The following is a 13,953-nucleotide window of genomic DNA, read 5'->3' as shown; positions in this document are numbered from 1 at the left end:
TCTGCTGTCCAAAAACTCTGCTCTTTCTGTGCTTGTGGTGCTGCCCGTCTGACAGCAAAAGCCATGTACAAGGCTATTTGGTGGATGTTGTTATTCATAATACATTGCAGTGTGTACATAAGGTGTAGCAGGTCAATGCAAACACTGATGTTGACCCCCATGTCAGTGTGCTAGTGTTTTACCTCACTGACGGCAACATAGTATCTTGGCTGTTGGAAATGTGGCGCGTTGTCGTTGCGGTCTCGAACAACGATGCGGACTTCGTGTAAAATCACCGTGCCGACCAGCTCGTTGGTACACTGAACCTGAACCACAATGGACTGAATATACGAGGGGGGCTGGAAAAAGGGAAACACAGAGAAATGGATAAATAGTTAAAAAGCTTGCTCGTACAGTAATGAAAAATACATCAACATAAAAAAATAAAGATATTTCACAAAGGACTAACATGCTTTTGTATTTTTTTTACAAATCACTTTGAAAAGATGTGCTTGGTTTGCTTTACAGACAAAAAACTGCAGGAGGCTTGTTTTTTTTACGGATGAGCAGGAGCTAAAACTTTCTCACAATAACAAATGCTGGAAAGAGTAAAACAGCCATGCGAATTATGCCATAACGATAATCTGTAGTAAAGTCCAACCACTAAAGTAAAATAATAAAAAAGAAGCAGATGTTGTCTGTATAAAGAACACAGACGCCTTACATCTCTGTCAAGAACCCGTCCGGTGCTGTTGAGGTAAAGGGCTTGTTTGGATTGGTCAAGGATCACCCAGTGATCGTGGTTATCCCTCAGCGACAGAGAGATGGTACGATCCGGACCCTCAGCCACGCCATTTATCTGCATGTTCTCAACCAATAACGTTCCTGGAGATACAAAAAATACATGTTTTTAACCAATCAGCAAGAGAGAGAGACTGGTAAAGTAGATTCAAATAATTTTATAAAGAAATAGTCCTAGATCAAACTTGAAAATTAATAAAAGGAGACAGTCCAAAGAGAACCCTATGATGTCCTTATGTTATTAATTAAATACAGTATATAGGAAATGACATGTAGGTTACAAGGACAAAGAGATGGAAAAGGGAAGGACCGAGCAAATTCATATGGAAATGTTATTAAATGATTGCTAACCAGGTATGGGGCTACACAGTTTGGTTACGCACACAACATGAAAAAGGGAAGGACCGAGCAAATTCATATGGAAATGTTATTAAATTATTGCTAACCAGGTATGGGGGCTACACAGTTTGGTTTCTCATTTCCACTAACTGGCATACAAAATAAATATCTCAGAGAAAGAGACATTTTATTTACTTAACATTTCTGAAAAGCCAGATAGAACAGATGGGATAAAACTTGATTAATGAAACACAACGGTGGGCGGTGAAAGCATATGCTATTAAGAGGAATATTGAAAGACACAAAGAGAAAAAAAGGCGAAATGTCAGCTTATCCGCCAGGCGACTGGTGGCATAGGCTTTAGGTGGGCGCTTTCCAAACATAAGATCAGAGTTACCCCCACCTCTGCAGTCAACATGTCAAAGTGGGCAAGCACTAATGTACATTCTCAAAGATATTGAAGTGACTTTTATTTTGTATATATTGACTGCTGTGCTTTTATTTAGGTCTTAATGTGTGCATATGTATGAATGTGTCTTTTCATTGTTTATATATACTGTAGGTTTATACATATTTGTATTCATTTTTTTTTTTTTATTCGGGATTGTGGGAAACGGTATTTCGATCTCTCTGTCTGTACACACAAACTCAAAGATTGACAATAAAGTTGACTTTGACTTTTGACTTTGAGATGCTTAACCCTACATTTGTCCTGTAGGCATGTCTGGTATTGAAATAAGCTGTGTCATCCAAATAACAGGAAATATACCTAATCAACCGAAAGCCAGGATATGTTTTTAGAGAAGAGCACAAGTCAGAGAAGCTACGTTTCACAAGATGGTAAAGAAATAATTGCCAGATGGGGATCAAATAAACATCTGACTTTATAGTGATAGACAGTGTCAATGCACACAGAGCCCTTTTGCCTGACTTTGCAAAATGTTTGCATTAGATGTCAAGACCAGTCCAGGGTCCTAATGGAAGTTTAATGGGAAATAGAAACACAGAAGAGGTGAATGAAAAAGGTGAGAAAGGAAGATAAAATCAACTTGAGCCTCTTTGACTTGGTTTGACTTTGTACTACTCCAAATCATAAGAGACCCATTAACAGGACCTACACACTGCATTATTAATCCCAAAAATGTTTGCGTGTGTGAGCACTAAACCAGTCATCAGCACATTATTAAACCATGAAGATTTACAGCCACAATTTCCAGTGGCAGCAAACATGTACTTCTTTGCATAACAACACAAATAAATTAAGAATTTAAATTGGCAGCTGCCTTTTAAAAGACACAAGCCAAAGATCAGTTGTTTTTGTCTTGAATGTGTGTGTCTGTATAAAGTCAGATATTTAGGCGCAGAGAAAGAGAAAGATCTTACGGATTTGCGTCTGTGTGTGTGTGCTTGAAAACTACATACTTTCCTACCATGTGCAAACACACACACACACACACACACACACACACACACACACACACACACACACACACACACACACACACACACACACACACACACACACACACACACACACACACACACACACACACACACACACACACACACACACACACACACACACACACACACACACACACACACACACACACACACACGGAACAATCTTATATCTGATCTCACAGAAATAAAATTGGGTCACGGCCTTCTGTGCTACCATGGAAACCGTGTCAAATGCCTTGATGTGATTTGTTGATGTTAAATAAACGAAGAACTTTAATGAAATTGGTTTCTTTGTATGAGAAACTGGAAAGAAATGGAATTCATTAAGGGAGATTTATTCGTTGACATCTTCTGGTTATATATCCTCTGATTTTCTGCTTGTGTCTTGTAAAATGATTTTAAAAAAACACACCAGTACAGGCGAAGAAGAAAGAGACACCATGTGTAACTGCATCTAATTTAATTCCATATACCGTCTAATAAATGGGCTCTTTTCACAGTGACCTCACTACATAGGATGCGTGACTGAATACAACACTCAGCATGAAGCTGTGAATGTGCGGGGAAGAGAGCGGTCCGACAAAACGAAGCACAAGCCTTTAGAGAGCAAGAGAAATTAGAATAATGGCAGAGGAAAGTAAGGCTAGAATATATAGAGTTGAATGAGATGTTGAGAGAAATAAAGAGTAAAGAACATATTAGGAGGAAATGGTGAGAAAATGAGTATTGTGGCGACGCATTAATGGCATTTTTGAAAGGACATTAGCTTAACTGAATGTGACGACAGGTATGAGCCATGGACTGAAAAGTAATCAGCACATCCACCTGATACTTCTGCTCGAGGTTGGGAAAAAGGAAGGAATGTTGGTGGATCCTGACACCAGTATATATATAGTCATAATAAAATAATCAACTTTATTTATGTAGCACCTTTTAAACAGGGTTACACCATTATTTTATTTAAAGGTCTCTTATTATACTGTTTTTCATTAATAAATTATAGGTCTCAGATATATACAAAACATGTCTGTGAAGTGTTTGGCTCCAAATACCCAACAGATTGTGCATTGCAGCATCCCATAAACCCCTCTGTTTCAGCCAGTGGCGTCGCCTGGCCTGGGCATTCGGGTCTTTTTCTGTAGCCCCTGACAATTCTCCCTCAATAATATAATCAGGGGTGCACATAACTGGCACGCAGGCAGGCACGTACGCACGCAGGCACGGCACAAATCTGAATTGCGTAACGTTACTTGTGTCACTACGCACCTTTGCGTACCTCAAAACAAAACACATATTTCGACGTCTACAAGTGTTTCTTGTCAACACTCAATGGAGTAAAATACTAGACATGTAAAAAAACAAACAAAGACATTAAAGCCCCACGGACCCGGTTCCGGGGCCGAGATCGCGTCATTTGCAGGAAACAACGTCTAAGGAAACTTAATATTTAATAAACTATGAATATTTTATATCCATATAACGGGGAAAAAGTCATTTAACTGATCTTTTTCATTTAAAAAAAAAAAAAGAAACACACAATGCTAACAGTGAGCCTCTGAATTAGCCCCGAGCGAAAAATGCTAACCTATTACTGCACCGAAAATCACTCCTAGCTCCGTTATTACTTATCCTAGCTGCATATCCAACTAATCGTTTATGATCGTAAAGACACAGAATCTAACGGTGCCCACCTCAACACTGAAAGATACAAACTCGCGACGTTATCAACAAAAACGTACATCAAATCAAGTGGCGCTAGGTAGCCCACAACGCTAACATGGCTTACCTTCGTCTTTGTCTGGTCCAAACTGGTCTTCAATGGCATTAAAACGATAACAACAATGATGTAGTTAATCCATAGGTTAATATCCAATGTGGCTGTGTCCCCTTTGAAATGTTCTGATAATCTATAACAGGCATCCTCAAAGTCCGGACTCCGGTCCGGATCCGGACCGAACCACAACTGTCTCTGGACTCTGAGCAAAATATACTTTTCATATGTGTTATCTGCGAGACATCGTCACAACGCAACGAGTCAAAATGTTCCGCTATGTCCAACAACAAACAGCACTCTGCATGTCCGACTGTTCCACTGTCTGTGTGTGTCTGACAACGCATTGGTCCAATCACATTCAGCATCCCGTCAGCGTTTTTTCCCCCCAACAACAGTCTGCGAATCGGAGGCACAGTAGGGCGTTTTGCTGAACAAGATGGTAGTCGCCGCATTCAGCTGTAATAGACATGTCAACTTGATGCTCTGCTCACGGATGAGCATACAAAACTGTTAAGACCTTACGTGTGTAAATATAAAAATGTTTTGGATTGTTTTAAGTCCTGAAAAAGTCAAATAAGACGGTTTGTAAAACTACACTGCCCAGCCAAAAGAAAGTAACCACTTTGATTGAACTAGGCCAGTAGGAGAGGACTTTCCACTGGATAATAACTGAAGTATAAAAGAATGCATGACTGAAGTGATGGAGACCATGTTTGAAGGCAAACTAAAAGAGGAAATAACAGGTCAAGCAAATCCCCCTCTCAGATTCCACAGCAACCAGAAGAACAGAAACACTGGCTGGTGATTTGATTCATCAGCTTTGTGATGGAATACAAAATGCACAGTGCGTTTCCTTAGCTATGGATGAATCCACCGGCACCACTGACAATGCTCAGTTGCTGGTGTTTGTGAGTTTTTATGATGAGGCAAAGGGGGAGTTTGCTGAAGATGTGTTGGGCCTGAAGAACCTCAGTGGACACACAAGGGGGCAAGACATTTATAAAGCAATAATGGGAATGCTGAATGAAAGAGGGTGCGGATGCCTTTATTCATAACTGTGCAGCTCTTACACTGCGACTATGAGGGATCGAGCACAGACACAATAACAATGAAAACTGCTGCATACAGATTATTTTTGTTTTTTGCAACCTCGTGTTAAGAATCTTGTTGTAATTGTTTAAAAGTTTGAATGACCGTAATAAATGGACCTTTGTCTTATTGAAAAAAAAATGTTGGACCTTTAAGATTTGAATTTGAGTACCCCTGATCTATAAGCAATAAAACTGCAATTCCGTTTAAAAAAAGTAGAGCAGGCCATTCCTACGCTCTGTAGCTTCATTGAATGCGCAAAGACGCCATCTTCTTTTTTTAACATGAGTGTGTGCGGGACGATTTCCCTTCGATCCTATTGGCTCTAACGATCAGAAAGAGATGTCACATGTCAAAATCGAAGAAGGGGGGCCAGAGATATGGAAAATCCACCCAAATGGCCCCAGAAGAGTTATTTTTTGCTAAATCTCTCTAAAAAGGTCAAATATCACTTGTTTTGCATCAATCTTGATACAGGGTACTTATTATATGTTGTACTTTGGATTCCTAAAGCTTTTAGTCCAACCCATCATCCAAGGTTAGTTTTCACTAGCCTACAACACATATTTTGGACGGACACTATAATTTACAGTTTTTTATCATGTTCAATCTGAATTTTCTTTAAAATAAAAAACATCTATATTGATTCTGACTTTTCTACATCCAATTCACATGTTTATCATTACTTTGAGAAAAAAAAGTATTAATTTAACCCTTTTAGAAGGGAAGATATGGTCATTTGTTCTGGGAATGTCATTTTCGAGCCTGAAACCTGAAAAACAGGCTTGGGGCTTAAGAGGTTCATGGAGGTGCATCTTCATCATCTAGCATGCAAAAAGTGTAAATTGAGGACAGTGAAGGAGACACTGAGGAGGACCACGCTTCGTGTGGGGTGAGTACCAAACGCTGTCCCCTGGTATTCATCTGAGTAACTCACTAAAAAAGTTATGTGCACCCCTGAATATAATACATGAACCGCGCTTTACATGAACCTCATCATGACATTAGAGAGGACGGCAGGATTGTAATTTCCCATGTTCAGTGAATGTAATTATTATGTAAAAGATTATTTCCAAGGCACACCTTCATATGAACATTATAGTATATATAAGAGAATACATGAAAAAGAGATATGAAATACGATATGACAGTAAAACAAGAATAAAGTTTAAAAGGGGAGTGATTTGTAAAATATCCATAAAGAAAAAGTAAATCTGTTTACAGTTCTGTTTCATATGGGTGTTGAGAGATGTGTCCATACAGTAGATCTCTTCATTTTGCTCTCAAAGTGCACCAGATTGATGCATTTAACTTCAATATTTAAAAAAAGATCTTCCCGGTGAAGCTTGCCCCCCTTAAAGGATGTTAGGTCCACTCCCCACTTGTAAAAATAGTACTTTACCCCTGCTTACACCTATATGTGAGCTGATTATCGAGCCTTCAATGTAACTGTCGCGGGTACACTGTGTATGTGTGCGTGGGGAGTGTTGCAGTAGAAAATTCCACTGTAGCGACCGGTACATTAATGAGAAACCCTACATGTTTGAGCACCCTCTATGAAACGTCAAGCTACCCCTCAATAGAAAATCTCTGGCGCCGCCACTGTGGGCTAAGCCCCGGATGTTTCCGGGTCAGGGAAACGCCCCTGGTTTCAGCCCTGTTTCAAAAGTGCTGATTCTCTGTCTGTTACTTTAGATGAAAATAAGGAGCCACTCCCCACGCCCCTCTGCGAGATATTTGGTTAAAAAGAACACAATGGTGCTCTAGGAGGAGATTCAGGTGATAAGGTGGGGGGGGGGGGGGTTACCTTGGTTGGTGATTGGCTAATGGTTACACAAGCCGACAAAAACGTGATCAGATGTTGGCCACATGACATCATAAAGTGGCCAACATCTGATCAGCTCATTTTCAGACAGGTTTTTATATAAATGGATCAGGACACAAAGAGAGAGAATCTTTATTCCTGAAACTTACAGAATCTCTTTCCACAGAGGGGACACATGTTTATGTATAAAATACATGAAAAAGTGGATTTTGCATAATAGGTCCCCTTTAAAAACAGAACCTTTTATAAAGCTAGTCATGAAATGAACCAAAAAACAGCTACCAAACATATTATAAAACATGGGGGGTAAAACAAATGGAAAGTAATAAAACATAAATGTCATCACATAAAAGTAATTCTACCTTCTGCAAAAATGTCATTAATTAATTATCTAAGGGCTATACTTTACATTGTAGTACAGGTATATGTTTATTGGTTTGGCATTTGTACAAGGGATGTTCGATTATGGCAAAAATCATAATCTCGATTATTTGGGTCAATAATTGATATCACGATTATTAAAAACGATTATCCATTTACTTTGAAAACATCAATTTATTGGATAAAAACAATTTGAAGGGTATGTTTTTAACAGTTGATTACCCTGAACTTTAAGTATAACTCAACTGAATAAAAAAAAATTAAAATTTTTTTTTTTAATAATAACGATAAAAAATAATCGTTATATTTCGATTACGTTGTTTTCGTAATCGTTGCAAGCCATAATCGTAATTGCGATTAAAATACAATTAATTGAGCAGCCCTAATTTGTACTTTACTTTATGTTTTATAGGAGGCGTATTATGCTCATTTCCAGGTTCATTTTTGTATTTTGTGCCTCTGCTGTGACATGTCTCCAAACTTTAATGCTTTAATAATCTTAATTGTTCTCATACTGCCTGTGCTGCAACAGCTCTTTTCACCCTCTGTCTGAAACCAGAGCCCAGTCTGCTCTTATTGGTTAGCTGGCCGGCTCTGTTGCATCAAGCTGTCCAACCGTTTATCACGTACAATGTGAGTTTTACATAGTGATTTCACTATACACTGACTATACTATTCAACAGTGATCTTGACACTAATATGGACTACAGGTTGTGAAACTATTTCAGGGAATAGCCCTTCGCTGATATAATTTGCTGCTGTTGAGCTATTCTCTACTCATGGGGAATCAAGACTATTTTATGTGGTATCATCAGGAACCTTAAAGCATTCTCAGTGGTCAAACTAGATGAGCAAAACTGAGTATATTTAAAGCAGTGGACTAATAATGTTAGCACAGAAAGCAAAGAGGATTGCACACGATTACATGCAATTGTGTACGCTGATGTAGTATGTAATCCCTAAATGATAAATGGAAAGTGTTATCGTATAGTTTGTTCGTGTGAAGATCTCTGCTAGAGTGTAGATTATGAGGTTGTTTGTATGATGTTCTGTGCATGTATGTGTGAGTGTCTGTACAGCTGTTTCCCACACTTATCCACTCATTATCACCCTTTTACTTGATATTATTAAAACTAAACGCCTAATTTCAATATCATCTTCGTTTATGGCGTTTCCCCTAAGGGAAAGAAAACCCTTAACTTGTATCTTGTTACTCTCCCTCCCTCCGCCTCTTTTCCTTCCTCGAGTCTGTCTCCCCCCCCCCTTTTACCCACACCAACCCAAGATAATCATCCTAAAGCGAGATTCTCTATTAAATCTGTAACACTATTTCACAGCCACAGAGCAATACATGGTATTATTCATATATCCCGTTCTAATACTAAATTATTCTTTGACAGCCCTGTTAGGGGGATTACTGCACTACACCAACACACACCAACCACACTACACACACAGTGTTGTTCTGCAGCACCATTCATGAGTGTTTGTGCAGACATAGTGCATTCCAAGCATACACTGTAGCTGACAGAGGTTTTAAATAGTTCAATAGAAAACACTAAATTAAGCAGATTATAACATTTTATAGCAAATCTGTAGTAAAATGTAAAATCTATTGAAACAAGTGTTATTGCCATACACACTGAGACAAAGAAAACATTTTAGCTCCCTTATCTATTTACGGTACAAGGTTGAACTCCTATTACATGTATATCTTTAATTTGTGCAAGCTTTTTTGTAGCTGAAAGACATGTTCAATGCAAGGCAGTTTCAGTTTGATTAACTTAATTATTTCTCTCCCTTAAACAAAATCTTCAAAATCGAAACACGTCAATATGCCCATCTGAGTAGTCAGATGTTGTGCTCCCAGCAATAAGGTTTAACAGCAGCCCTGGACCTCTGATGAGTGCAGGTTGTGCCTGCAGCCAGAAATGATGATCTGCAGACAATATGCAGCTATATTTTACTCTATTAATATTTTCTAAAAAAATAGGCTTAGAAATGAATAAATGAATAAATATTATAACAGAAAAGGAGAGGGCTGGTTTCATTGAAGAGGCACATATAATATGTATCTTTCATACAATTGGAGGTCTCTATCAACAAAACATTTAATTTTCGGTAAGTTTACTTTATCAGAAGGGGTTATTTAGATAGCGGTTTGGTTTTCTATAATAAATAATACAATTTTATAAATATGGATAGCACGATATAACAAATGTAATGTCTGTAATTGACTCATTGCAGAAAAAGCATCCACATACTTTAATATTGTTATTTGAAAAACTTTTGTTTCTTTCCCACTTGTAAAACCAAACAGCCCTCCCTGTGTCGTTGTTACATAAGCTCTAAAAGTTTGATCGTGCTTCTGAGTCAATAAGAAGTGGATTAGTTACATAAAATAAAATGCATTTTGAATTTGGAGAGGCAATTTTATTCGTCTGAACCCAAAAAAAAAATGCAATCACCTCAGCAGTGTTTTGAGGCATTGATATCATATACTGTAGGAAGTACTCACATTTGAGGCCAATAGTCAAGGTCATGGTGACAAAATAAAAACATAAAAGACTGGCAAAGTTATGGAAGTTTTTTTTTTTAACACATTTTTTCCACGAGGAGAAAACTAAACCAGCGTCACTGTCGTAGCAGGTAATTACCAGTCCCAGCCTTGTGTGTGTACCCAGTAAACACTATTAAACACAGTAAAAATGAAAACAGGAGAAATAAGAGGAAGGATAACTTAATAGGATCCATTAACACATAAACAGACACAGCCATGGCAGCTGGGTTGGCTGAAGAAGCAGCTTTCCTCTCTCTCTGGTGTTGCTTTGCTAATCTCTTTCCATGTCAGTTAGGATTACAGTGATCAGGTCTCACAATTTAAAACTTCGCTGTAAAGCAGACACGGCAAACATCAGGACAGGTTCCTGTTTATGAACGGTAATCTCTAAGCTGCAGATTAGAGGGTGATTTAACCACGCTGACCAACATTTCCTCAACGCCAACAGAAGCCTTAATGCACCCTTGACTAAAGTAACTAATCAATTAAAATGTGATCCTGAAATCAATTACCTTCTCCTAACTTCACAAACGATGAATACACAAAGCCTGCACACAAAAACACGTTACAGTATATGATTTGGGGTTGTGTGTTTGTTAATATTTCTTTGTACAGACTTAATGGCACAGCCATCAAAGAAGGAGACACTAATTAGCAAAGAAAGTCTTAAACAGTTTGAGCTATCTCTGGAGACAATAATACACAGATGATAGGTCCTTTGTTGGAGATGAAAGGTGTCTGAGAAAGTTTTTGTTTAGGTGGCAGGAGATGAGATGAGAAGAGAAGAAGGAACTATAAGATATATAGCACACTTTGACAAAAAAAACGAGTGCAGTGACTTCAGGTATGGATTAACACAAATATATAAAATGTAAATTAGTAACTATTTGAGATACTTTTAGGCATGTTTTGTCAACATCGGTAAGAGGTAGGCAAGTTATTCCACCTGATCCAGTCTTGAGGCTAAGCTAACCTGCTGCTGCCTGTGGCTTCACATTTCGAATTCTGCAACACAAGCATGTACACACAGAAAGCCGCTCATATCTGGTTGTTGTTTATGCTCATGCAAAGCAATTCAGCTCAAATTGAATGACCTAATGTCTTATCTCCAGGGACAGGGATCCAACCATGACACAGGCCCAATGAATATCAATGAGTGCAGGTTACACGCCATACCAATCAGTATCTGCTGCAAAGGTCAACATCTTCTAACAGTGTTTGTCTTAAAAGCAAGAGCGACAGAGCTCCATTGAAATACATTTTCCAGCACAGAATAAAGAAGCAAAACAGATCAATACTTTACCGTTGGGGCTTTCTTCGTCAATGGCAACAATGGTAGCAGGAGGGCCCGATCGAGAAAGCTTACATTCTGGGGGGAAAAAAGGTAACATTTAGTCAACATTGTATTGTTAACTTCTATATATCAGTTATAGAGCATGTTAGAGAATAATTCTGTCTTACTCCTAAGATATTTAACCTTTCTGCCTGTTGACGTGTATGACCAACCCTGACTCTGTTATCTGTCTTAACGAATGGGAGGCCTCAGCTATAATGTTGATATTAGTTTTATGACCGGTTAACTCTCTGTCATAGAGCCTAAGAGTCAGACAAGTGATTGAGTGTCTCCAGATGTTGGGGCTATCTCCAGTGTTCCCAGAACTCTCTGTAAACTAGTTAAAAGGACTATCGAGAGAGAGGCTGGGCAGAATTGATGTGGCAACCCACCCGGGCAGTCTGAACCTCTGGCTGATGTGACTTGTGATGTGAAATGCTCCGGCTGATACTTTTAATAAAACACCACCAGTGTATGACATCAAAGCTCCAACTCTCCTGACTCTCCATTGCTGCAGAATTTTCCCTTACAGAGCAGAGCACCTTAAACTGGCAAGCCTGAAGGTAGCAGTTCTTCTTGCCATTTGTTTTACCGGCCTCATGACTCATGGTATGTTGCTGGACTCCATGTTGACTGTTACCTTGGTGCCTGTCATTAAGGACAAAGCGGGCAAGGTAGGGAGCTTGGATAACTATAGACCAATTGCTCTAGCCAATGTGTTATCCAAAGTCCTGGAAAGACTGTTGTTGGATAGATTATGTTCTTATTTATGTACCTCAGATTTAGCTTCAAGGCTAAGCATGGTACTGAGATATGCATCTATGCTTTGAAGGAAATGGTAGACACATATAGAAGACAGAATTCCACTGTTCTGATTGGTTTATTGATGCCTCTAAGGCTTTCGACCGAGTTAACCATCATAAACTGTTTTTAAAATTGAGACAAAGGGGTGTGCCCAACAGTATAATTAGGATCCTGGCTTATTGGTATGACAACCAGAGCATGCGGATACAATGGGGGAATGCAGTCTCGGCGCCATTTGCTGTTGGTAATGGAGTTCGCCAGGGAGGGCTTTTTAATATCTATGTGAATGATCTAACAGATGATTTAAGTGGCTGTAAAACAGGATGTGTGATTGTAAACCGTCTTATGTATGCGGATGATTTGGCTATTGTTTCTCCTAGCAGTGCTGGATTTCAACAGTTGCTAAATATATGTTCTGATTATGGTATCGAATGTGATGTTAAATACAATGCTAAGAATATGCTGTAATGAGGAGAACTAAATGTGTAAAACTCAACGATGAAGAATAAGGATGATTACGGGGAAATGTTATAAAGTGGTTTCATCTTTTAAAATAAGTGGCAGCTGCAATCACTCTGTATGAAAGGGAGCTTAAGCACAGTGTGGTATTTCTCTGAGAGTGTGGTTATGAGTGGCCGTAGCAAGTGACTAAAAGGAGTAAAGGTGAACCATCAGAGGAGTGTAGAACAGCACTGAGGGGAAAGTGGTTAGAGGAGGAGGCAAAAAAGGATGAGAAATGTTGAAGAAAAAGACAAATGTTGTTTTAGAGGTAGTGACTAACACCAATTAAAGAAACTGTAAATACAGAAGATGTAAAACAAAACATGGCTAAAAAATGCTTTGAGGATAAAGCAATACATAGTTAGTTGATAATCTATAGCTTATTAACCTCATTCTTCTCTCTCAGGGAGAGGACAGGAGTTTGGTGGGAACAGAGCAGAGAGATAATATAATTGGAGTGACAAAGGTGAGAGTGAATTGACAATGAGAGGAGGCTAAAGCACCGTTTTTTCATCGGTAACGACAGCAGAAGCCTTCTAGAGCCATCTCTGCGGGGTGAGCGGGGGTTAATAAAGCAGCACAGTGACTGAACACACAGTTAGCAGAAGGAGAGAGAGGAGATAGTTCTTACCCTCATACTGCCAGTCTGCAGTTTGAGAAATCCCACCAGGAAGGAGAGAAGAAGATGAGGAAGGAAACAACGACAGGAAGAAGGGGAGAAAATCATGAAAGAGAAGAATTATCCATTAGAGTAGAGCAAAACATTTTGACGAAATAATGCACAAGTGAATAAGAAATGTGCTGTGAGGTGTGCATGTTTGCAGGTGCAGTATACAAATGTTAATGTGCTTATCTCTTGAAGCTTTCCCACCTGCATCCACAGCCAACCTGTACTACTATAACCCAAGCTGAAGGCCCTGAAATGGTCTCATTCAGAGGGGGAGAACAACATTCGAGGATGCTTCTTTATCTCTCTGCCAGAAAACGGAAAAGTACAAGAACACCCTCATTCACCACACTGGGCAAAGTTATTGTACAGCTCTCGAGGATAGCTGAGGGGGAAATCCCACAGGGCGTCTGGAAGACAGATATCTGCTCACCTC

The 13,953-nt window shown here is 39.0% G+C and overlaps 1 protein-coding gene across 1 annotated transcript in view; it reads right to left on the bottom strand.

The window, feature by feature from the left end:
- LOC307024403 (protocadherin-15-like) overlaps positions 1-13,953 on the bottom strand; it is a 169,955-nt gene that overhangs the window by 118,540 nt on the left and 37,462 nt on the right. Inside the window, exons 3-6 of the mRNA XM_079658474.1 lie at positions 13,482-13,496; positions 11,516-11,581; positions 704-864; positions 183-338 (exon numbers count right to left, since the gene is read on the bottom strand). Of these exons, the coding sequence (XP_079514600.1) occupies positions 183-338; positions 704-864; positions 11,516-11,581; positions 13,482-13,496 (398 nt within the window). The remainder of the gene's footprint in view (positions 1-182; positions 339-703; positions 865-11,515; positions 11,582-13,481; positions 13,497-13,953) is intronic.

Source organism: Notothenia rossii (genome assembly GCF_949606895.1).
Source record: "Notothenia rossii genome assembly, chromosome: 11".
Classification (NCBI taxonomy): Eukaryota; Metazoa; Chordata; class Actinopteri; order Perciformes; family Nototheniidae; genus Notothenia; species Notothenia rossii.
This window is presented reverse-complemented; position numbering and strand designations above follow the sequence as displayed.